General features: G+C 36.4%; 1 protein-coding gene across 1 annotated transcript; it reads right to left on the reverse strand.

Annotated features, from left to right (window-relative positions):
• Window positions 1-639: 639 nt before the first annotated feature.
• On the reverse strand, window positions 640-10,512 carry LOC149048864 (uncharacterized). The gene is made up of 9 exons (XM_089201008.1): window positions 10,167-10,512; window positions 7,979-8,263; window positions 6,748-7,095; window positions 6,277-6,425; window positions 5,477-5,621; window positions 4,575-4,663; window positions 3,628-3,862; window positions 2,570-2,684; window positions 640-1,731 (listed from the first exon to the last, which is right to left on the reverse strand). Exons 1-9 carry the CDS (start codon window positions 10,255-10,257, stop codon window positions 1,704-1,706), a joined length of 1,485 nt encoding a protein of 494 aa, XP_089057134.1. The 5' UTR covers window positions 10,258-10,512; the 3' UTR covers window positions 640-1,703.
• Window positions 10,513-10,526: the final 14 nt, after the last annotated feature.

Genomic DNA, 10,526 nt, shown 5'->3' on the forward strand with positions numbered 1-10,526 from the left:
AGAATAACTTTTTACTTTTCATAACAAAGGAAAATTTTCAGGTTTAAACCTTGGCTTGAAAAAAATTTGTTTCTTTCTTGCGGTATAAATCTTCATTATGTATAAATTCAGCGTTATAAATAATTCATTAAAAAATTTAAGTCCTTATACTCTCTTCGAGAAAACAGCCCACTCTTTCTCTTAAGTGAGACCTCGGTTGCTCACCTCACTTTTAAGCAATTGTGCGCAATCCCTTGTGTAATATAGGCCAAGTTATAGATTGAAACACTGAACAATTGCTCACCACTCAAATTCCTTTTCTGCAAAGTCCATATGGGTTCTCTAATTTCCTTTTGGCTCGTGACAATGACTACAAACATGCATGCTAATTCTTTGTTCTTCGCAGTGAGAATGATTTGTTGGAGTCCGATTGTCCAAAGGGCTTTGTAGCTCTATTCACGCTGTTTCACGAGTGGATAATCGAGGAAGAAACTGTTTACCCGTGGGGCGAGTTTTAGACGCGGATAATCGTTAGCTCAGCTACTAAGGACTGAGTGGCAACAAGGAAGGGGGATTTTTCGGCTCATGTCATCCCCTTCCAATGCTTTTGCAAAGCAGGCCGCTGAAAACGCCGTAACTTAATGCATTATAAAGAATCACTCCAATCTCCTTCCTGATTTATTGTAAAACCTTTAAAAGTAAATTACACTAAGCTCAAAACAATGTTTCTCATTCTGTAACAGCTAAATGCACAAACACTGAACAGAGAGAACAGAAACTCTGGACTATTCCACTGCAGTAAACAGTTTACAAATAGTTCGTCATACAGCTGAGCCATAATGCAGGTATCGGTTCAAGACATAACATCAGTACCGCTTACCTTGTGACTAGGGAAGGAATATATTATTAAAAAAGTAAGAAGAGAAAACAAGACAAAACTAGAGAAAACAATCGTACAAAAAAAAAAAAGGAAACAGTTGCGCGCTATCAGACACCACTGATTATAGAGAAAAATCAAAACAGAAAATCTGCTCATGCTAAATAAATATGACAAGGATTTAAAGAAATAGAATGATATGTAGAGACGCCGTTCGATAATGAAAGATGTCAAAAGGTTAATACGTGACACGTGATTAAGACCAAAATCAACACGTGACACGTGAATTTAATTTGAAAGGCAACGTGATTTGTGAATTTATGAACTGGTATATCCTGAAATATACGCGACCCGTGAAGTTTCTTCTTTCATTTCGAGTAAACGTCAAGTTTTCCCTGAAAGCTCGCACACAAGAAAATTTGAAGTTTCGCCTCTAAGTGATGTGTGAAACGGGATTACGGCCCTTCCCCTTCTTAACCATCCAATCGCATTGTTACCGGAAACACGTGCTGGTGTAACTTCTCACACGTGCGTGACGGTATATATAGCCTCGTAATAGAATAAAATTAATGTGAATATGAAAGTGATCTTCGCAGTTATGAACACTACTTAAGAAGAAGTGAAAAGAATAAAAGTGAGGCAAAAAGAAAAAAAGTCGTTCTTCTATCGAAATCCAATTAACAACGTTGCATAAGATTTCGGATATCACCCAACAAGTCAAAAGGCTTTGTACTGGGAAGGTAACGCTTCACAGGAAATCCATTATGATCGACCAAGAACTTCTCGAAGTTCCAAGAGATGTCCTCACTTCTCACCGGAGTCCATGAAACAGCTACATAGCGACTGATTACTCCTCCTGGAAGGGGACAGAGCGACTACAAGAAGAAGTTACAACCAGTTTTAACATATCATTTTTTCCCGCGCCCCTCCTCTTACGTGAGACTCATCTTACGCGCTCGCTTTACGGCTTGCCCTGGCTTGTCAAATAGCAACAATAACAATAATTATAAAAAGCAAAAAAAAAAAACATTGGTGACAGACCCCCAGACTAAGTTAACTAGTTCTGCTAATGGACGAGATTGAAATTCCACTCTCTGTCTTGCGCACTGATATTATGAAAATACCCGTTCTCGTTGTGAATAAATATTCTCCATACTTCTTCAGGGTTAAAGGGAACATTTGCGAAATCAGAGTTAGGTGATGTATCTTGCCGTTACACGACCCGCCTTGTGACTGAAGGAGGCTCTCAGTCTACACGATAGCTTCCGGATTAAATAAGTTCCCTTCCCGCCAGTCCCGAAGATAGGGGCGATTTAAATTTGGACAGAACCGAGCGCGAAAGTGCACAGGGCACTGGGCTTTCACGATTCTTTCCATTTCAGAACCTCACCCCAAAGAGTTAATTCAACATTCAGTCCAGCGGTGAGCTGGCGGCTTAAGTCCAGTCGCGGACGGGGTTCCCAAGTATTTTTTTTTTGCTCTAAGACCTCGGCTGAATGGAAGTTTCGACAACCTGGAAGACTTACCCTTGATTTTGGTGGTAAGGGTAATTGCAGGCGTTCGCATAATTGTACACATAGTTCGGTTTTAGCTGCCTTAAGGACCAAAAGTAAAATGACATCAGATTGAAACAACTTAAAAAGGCAGGCTAAGATGGGCTTATGCCCCATTCACGCCAAAGAATAAACGGGTTTTAAAGCTATATCTTCATACCTTACAAAGTAAACAGCAACTCCAGCTATCGTACATCCTACGAGAACTGAAATAGCAAGCTCGGCAATTTCTGCGCTACTTAATTTTCTTTCTTGGGTCGTTGTTGTTTGGGTCTCTGAGGAATAAAAGAGAGAGCAGTGATTGAGGAGTCTATTTCAAAAAAAAACTTTCACACAAGTAAACCAATAATAGAAAATTATCCCAATCACTGATCAAAACTTTGGGTAAGAAGTATTTTCACAACATGAAAAAAAATTGTGTTTTCCCAATTATATTAAGAACACATGCGTGTAGGTTAATGTTACTGTATATACAGGAGGTAATGTGTCTAAAAACTTGAAAACCTGTAATTGTCATGTCATGTCGTCATTGTATTTGTGCCTATAGAACATTCATTATTATTATAAGTTTCTTTTTTTTTTCTGATAGGCATAGGTAATTATTATTGTGGGTATTTTCAGAAAAATATTTGTAATCCTTTGAGCTGTAGTTTTGTTATTTTATTGTTCAGGTTCCTTTTGTTTGGTTCATAGTTTTCAAGGTTGTCACCCATCAGGTTTAACCCTTTAATCCCTAAGAGTGACAAGGTTCTAATTTCTCCTTACAATATCACCCCTGAAACAAATGTTTAAGTCACAAGAATAAAGGAAATGATCAGCAACTAATCTTGATGGTTTTACAAATTCTCCTTGTTAGAACTTAGGTAATGTATAAAAAACAGAATGGAGAATATGCATAATGATCCAGTTAGGGTGTAAAGGGTTAAATATGCTGACTTTTCTACATTCCAGGGTTCATTGTGATTCATGTTGTTGGATTTCAGGATGTTATGTAGCTGTTGTGATATTAAACTAGTTTGTTTTTTTTTTTTTTACCAATAATCCTAAGTAAAGTCGCCAGTGCCAAAACATTGAACTCATAACAATCACACTCAGGCAGGTAATACCACATTTATGCAAAGAAGGATCATATCAAGGGGTGAGTGGCAATGAAGATTCATGTTTTGCACTTCATTTGCATTTGCCCCACATGACATTCTGCTCTTTTTCATCACTCACCTTGCACTTTCTTAATGACATGAAACAATCTGCGTGTGCTGGACTTTCCTTCCATATTACACATGATCATGAAGACATCATAGCTGTGCACATTTTGCAATCTTGGTAAAGTAATGCTGGTTGCTTTGGCATCAGTAGTATAACTACAACCTTTAACTTCCCTCTGGCCAACATGGTATGCGCATGAAATCACGTACTGACCAGGATTGCCCCGCCATGATGAGGTATCTGCCGGCTGAGAGAAAATTACTTTATGTCATCATCATGGTGGCATTAGATCAAATCTCTATTACCAGACATCACTATGAGAAGCACTCCCCTCCCAAAGAGATCGAATGATGAATAATAGCAGAGAAAAAACAAACAAATTATTTCATGAGGCAGCCAAGAGGGCCCCATCTCATCTGAGTGTGGTAAAAACCAAAACCAAGTACCAGTGATAACAATTAAATTGCCCAATCATGGAGCAAAAAATCACAAGGAGCAAATCAGAACTCAAAGTAAAAACAATTAAAGTGTTAAAAGCCTTGGAAATGTGTGTAGCCAAGGCACCATTGGTTTCTAGTTTTGCATCTGAATAGTAAAGAAAATGGCATGATTTTTCTGGACTAATCACAGTGGATAGATAAAACAAAACCCATGAAATCTTGCTTTACTTCAGACAATATATTGAATTCTTTTTCAGAAAAGCCTTTCCCGAAAGAAAAAAAACACTCAGATTATCTCAATCATTAGAGAAAAATATAAAGCCTGTAAACTATGAGTTTACCACGATTATTTAGCCTTAGACCACAAGTTTTGTGCCTGAATGATTTTCAAATTGAAGTATCGCAGACTCAATGATCAACAATTTTCAAATTGAAAAAAGTCCAGTTTGAAGTGTACACACACAGACATGTGTTCTAAAAAGAAATTTTAGGTATCAAGAATTAAGGTTTAAAACCCACCTCCCATTCCACTGATACATTCCTGAGACCAGAATTGCCCGCAAAGGATATCGAATAATCTCTTATCACCTTTTGTAGATTGACTGGATCTGTAATCAAAATGATTGATGTCATCTACAGCTGTAGAGGGGTGGAGGGAATGGAAGAATATGCTAAAGGATTGCGAGATTGGAGGGTTAATCAAGACAGAAAAAAATTGGAGCAAAGGATGAAGGGAGGAGAGTTAAAGTGAAGTGAAGGAAAAGAGAGAGAAATAGATTGTAAAAGGAAAGGATGGAATTAGAGTGAAGGGAAAGGAGGCAAGATCAAGAAAAGGTCAGTAAATGGGGGTATAGTTTAGGGAAGTGACCTGCCAGGGGCCTGTTTCTCAAAGGTCCTTGTACTTTATGGGCCCCTATGGCTGTTCTGTTTTCATTCCAGATGGGAGTTTCAAAAGTTTTGAAAACTATACAAACAAAACTATCAGCTAAAGAAACAAAATGGACTGGTTAGGGTGCTAGAACTTGCTCTAGAGAAACAGGTCCCACGAGACAATTAGGCTGATGAGAAAAGAAACAAAGAGGCAATGTGTGCAAGAAGGTGGAAGACAAGAGGGAGAAGGTGATAAGGAAGTCCTTAGAAAAGAACAGTCAGAGTGACCAATGGCAAAAGAGAAAAATGAGCATAATGATAGGTACATGGCACTTTATACTCTCAAGAAAAACAAGAATTGCTTACTCATATTGGATGCCATTGCAAATACACCCATGAAAATGATTCATATTTAGACAATGTGCAAGGTGACTCAACAGTTTGCAAATAACAGGGAACATTTCTGTAACCAAGTGTGGGTTGTAGAAGAAATGAGAAATTATGGCCTGGACTACATAGATACAAGGGCAACAACTATTAAAAAGACATACAGCCTGCTTTTGTCCTGACAATTTTTGGCCCGATGGCTTCACTCCAGGCTGATTCATCTAATCTGACCACGACATAAACATAATACTCTGTAAAGTCTTTCAGTCCAGTGAGCAGTGTAAATTCGTTATTGGATCTAGTGCTTGTCTGAAATGAAACAAACATTTAAAAAATGTGTATTAATATTAAATTTAAAAATTACTTTGGTATTCTCTTAATTTAATAATAATGACATTAACTAATTTAGTAATCATGATAAAATTGGCCCTGATAATTAAAGAAATAAATGTCCACCTGAATGAATAAATAGTTTGACTTGTGCATACAATAAAAACAGTGAATAGCCATTTTGAAACATGAAAAATAAATCAATACATAAAAAACAATTTTTAAATCATTTTTTATGCTACTGACACAGGTTTCTCAGACCAGGATACCACAAGTTTTCATTCCATTCTCCCACGCTCTCTGCCAATTTTCATTCTCCCACTCTTTCTGCCAGTTTCCATTCTCCCACTCTTTCTGCCAATTTTCATTCTCCCACTCTTTCTGCCAATTTCCATTCTCCCACTCTTTCTGCCAATTTTCATTCATCTGTCTTGAGCTATAACTTCTCCCACTCCTCTCCTCCCCCCTCTCTTTCTTCACAAATTACTGATGCAGTTTTTTATCTTGACATGTAAATTGGATTTGCTCATTTAATTTTATTAAAGTTTTGAGGACAGTTCTCTTAGTCAGTAACATTTCATTTACAATGGGTGATGTGTGAAAAATTAGTTAGAAAATGTTTACCTAAACATACCCTATTTTTAATCTCCCCTTTGGCATGATAGAGCACTGTATAATTTTGGTCGGCTAGATCCCAAGTTGGTCTGGCTTTCCAACGCACACGTAATTCACCGTCTTTATCTGTGCGCTCAACACTAAAATTTTCAGGAGGCTTGGGTGTAACTGAAAGACAAACATTAACCTTTTTAATTTTCCAGCAGTGACAATAACATGTAACGTCTTGTTAAATTATCAAAATATTTAATCCAGCAAACAGGTAATGAGATTACTCAAAATTATCAGGCAGAAGCTGTCATCTTGATCTAACACCAAATTTTTGTAACTAATTTACCAGGAAATGTGTAACACTGAGCTGGATGAGACAATTAACAATCAGATTCTAGGAGTTGAAGGTTTAATGACTGAAATCATAATGGGGATTGTGATATTATTAGCAATACTAAAATTATCCTAAATTAATGAAGAAGCACTTTGAAAAAAATACCTGAACTTATATAGATATACGGCAGGTAAATTAGACTTTGTGCACTTCCAACAGCATTTGTGGCCATAACAGAAATATTATAGACACAGGCATCTAAGAAAGATTTCAGAATGCACTTGAAATTCATTGTAGTGTTGAGAATGTTTACAGGCTGGCATTCTTTTATGTTGATCAACCTGCAGGCAGTTTTCTGACATGAGTTGTCAGGTTTGTCATTGCACAATTTGATGGAGTAGTTCACAGGTAAACCACCAGTATAGCTGGAAGATGACCACAGTATCCAGACATCTGTAAATGGATAAACACCATAGATTTTGAGGTTTAAATTCTGTGGGGAACTTGGTGGATCTGGAAAGCAAAAGTCAGAATAGTTTATATAACTGCGTGAGTCTCCACGGAAATTGGCTTTAAATAACTAATTTATACTATCATATGCATATTACTGTTCTTTATATATCTATTGCGCTGATGAGGAGAATTTGTTTAACAATCACAAGCTTCTTTAATTGGTGATTGCTTGATTCAGGGTGTTACTGTGAGGAGAAGTTGGTTTCTAATCACTTTAGGGACAAAGGAATAAAGTATCACACTTTATAATATAAAAGCTAATTGAAAAGGAGAATCATGAGGTAATTGAAGGAGTTAAATGCAATAAAGCCTTTTGTACATTTAAATTGAAGCCTACAAGATTTCTAGTTTGCTTATAAAAGTCCAGGGAATATTAGGTATTTAATGTGTTTTTGATACACAGTGTGTCTTATTACAAACTTAAATGTCTCAATAAATTTTAAACAAAATAACCAAAAAAAAAAAAAATTCACCAAACACTGTTCAGTGAGTACCCAGCACTTGTGAGGTAAACTTTGATTTTAAGAACTCAACTGATCTAATGATTACTTTATCTCAGTTTGTTGGAATGTCTGCCATTGCTAATTACATTGATCCTTTTCAAGATTACCCTCACTCAGACGATCAGAATACTTTATCAACAGTTACCTCTGAGTTCAAACCATTTACTGCTTTTTTTAAAACATTCTTCCTTTGTAATTTATCCATGTATGTATGTGGCTTTAAATTCAATGTTTAGTTTTGTCTTTCTTTGAGATTTGGAGGAGTTCTGGTATTTACACAGTGACCATAATTCTTACAATAATCTGCACTGAAATCATATCAAAAAAAAGTTCTCAATAAGTATAAATTATATCAAAGTGAAATTAAAACAGGTTATTACCTGCCACAGTGACTGAGATATTTACTCCTTGGGATTTATCACCAGATACTGGACCACACCAGTAAATTCCATTATCATGGGCACTTGCATTCAATAATTGCAACTGAACTGTTGAATCATCAATTTTTTTCGCTCGATCAAACAACCATTTGTCATTGTGCTTCCAGGATACATTAGGGCTTTGTCCAAATCCAGATCTTACAGTGCAGTTTAACAGAAATACAGAGCCCCTTAAGACAAAGTATGAATTGTCAGGGCTCCCTGGTTCAATTGTGACAAATGAAGCTGAAATAAAAGCAATGTAATTGTTATTTTCACTAAATTTATAATGATAAGGTTCTGGGAGATTTCACTTGCCAAAGCCAAAAAAGTATAAGTAAACATCTTATATATAATTCTTTAAATCCAAATCTGCATTTACTAACTAAAGGTGACTCACTAATATTGCCTATATGTGATTTAAACAAAACTAGTTTTGTCGAAAACCATGTCAATTTATTACCATTTAATATTTAAAAATAAGTCTACAGCAATCAACTGATGAGGTTTTGAGCAAACATTCTATAATTTGTAAATCATTTGGGCAATATTAGTGTGTGGAAAGTAGTTGCAAATTAGGATTTTCCTATATATAACGTAAGTACATGTACTTAATGGGCAGACCAAAGATGTACCAAACGTTTTAGTAACAGATGACATGTATCTCACCTCTCTTTGACATTTTCAGAACAATATCCTGGCAAGAGTTTTAAAGAATGGAGAAATTTTAAGTTGACTGTTGAAACTAATTTTGGATTTAAATTGCTTTTTCAAAATTTGCTACTTACGTCCATACCTAGATTGCTCCGTATGAATGTCAGACAACTCGCCCCCTGGACAATTAGCCCCAGACGATTAGCCCCCAGTCTTTGGACAATTAGCCCCCAGTCTTAGTTTATGTAAAGGAGAAGTTACGTTCATCTGTTGGTCATTGACTTTTATGAGTTTGTGGCTCCTAAAGGAGCCCCTTTTTTTTGTGAATGTCTATCTTTATTAACATTTAAATAAACACCGATTGACATTAACAAGTAGTCGCCAATAAGTTAAAGTTTCAAAGTTTCGTCCCTGGTTTCTTTCCTTTCCTATTTAAACAACATGACGGAGAAACATTCGTAAAGTATGTAAACAGAAAGAACACAGTTCATTTTTGTAGAATATATAAACAGAAAGAACATAGTTCACTTTATAATTCGATACGCACGGCAACGTTCATAACAAGCAAACAACAAGACAGCAAGAACGTAGTTTACATTATAATTTAACACGCATGGCAGAGAAATGTTCGTAAAAAGCAAATAACAAGAACATTGTTTATTTCATAATATATGATAGGGAAACGTTCGTAAAAAGTAAAGGGCAAGAACATAATTTATTTCAAGGTTGGTGGGTTGGGGGCTAATAATCCAGAGACTGGGGGCTAATCGTCCAAATACTGGGGGCTAATCGTCTGGGGCTAATTGTCCAGGGGGCGAGTTGTCCGGATACCCTCCGTATAGCAACTCCAAAATGCACCCCCAGTCAGAAAGTAAACTAACTGGCGTTCACACGCCGTTAATCTGTACTTAATTTAGACATCGACATTTTCGCACACAGCGTAAGTCAGTTCCGATATTGTATCAGGCTCATTAAAAGATAGCATCTGAACCACGTTGATTTTGTTCATTAATTTAAAGAAAATAAATTGCAGCTCAATTATGCAAGAGGGAAGGAAATGACTGATTTCATCCTAAGAGTTGAACTGGCTTATATGAAAAAAGAATCAAAACCAAACAAAACAGAAACTGTAGGGCCACGAAAATTGGCGAGCAACCAAAGAAATAAAAGGGATTTCATTCCTCCCTGCAAACAAATTCAATATATTCCGTGTATATGCCTTCTATGATTCGAATCGTTAAAGGAATTCAGTGATAACTACAGAGAGAACCTTAATAAATTAAATATAAAGTCACCCTTTTAAAATTCGAACACAATTCAAACCTGTTCACCATGCCGATAACCTTAAACCAAATCATTTTATAAACTTACTTCAAAGGTGCAACGTCCATTATAACGCAAACTAAATAATTGATATATGCAGAGTGCTTAGTTACTAAAAGCACACAACGAACCCCAAAGAAGTGTATTTATCAAAATGAACCTTCCATCTTACCTCGAGAATGATTTCCTAGCGAGGAAACGTAGGTAGAGGACAGCAACGAAAATAATATCGAGTAAAAGGGAAGTAAACTGTACGAATTCATTGTCTACGTTTGACTTCGTGCCAACATCGCAATAGAGGATACCTTTGCATGATTCATTAGGAAAATCTCGTCTCCTACGCAAAATGTAACCAAATATTACTTCATTAAAATAACTCTTGGCTTGTAAAATTAATCTCCCCTCATCGTTTTGCCATAAGTATCACAGAACATCCACAGTCGATTGCCAATTTCGGTTTCGAAAGACTTTTAATTTCTGTCACTTTTCACTTCCGTCCTCGTGGTTGTCTGGAATGCTTTTCAATTACGAC

Source organism: Pocillopora damicornis, chromosome 3, assembly GCF_964200805.1.
Source record: "Pocillopora damicornis chromosome 3, jaPocDami1.2, whole genome shotgun sequence".
NCBI classification, from domain to species: domain Eukaryota; kingdom Metazoa; phylum Cnidaria; class Anthozoa; order Scleractinia; family Pocilloporidae; genus Pocillopora; species Pocillopora damicornis.

Bases quoted from the DNA above. Each gene is read 5' to 3' on its own strand.
- LOC149048864 (XM_089201008.1), bottom strand. From the start codon at position 10,257: ATGAATTCGTACAGTTTACTTCCCTTTTACTCGATATTATTTTCGTTG. The intron at 7,096-7,978 runs GTAATAACCTGT...TTTGCTTTCCAG, and splicing joins TATCTCAGTCACTGTGGCAG to ATCCACCAAGTTCCCCACAG. The intron at 6,426-6,747 runs GTATTTTTTTCA...TTTGTCTTTCAG, and splicing joins GTATATCTATATAAGTTCAG to TTACACCCAAGCCTCCTGAA.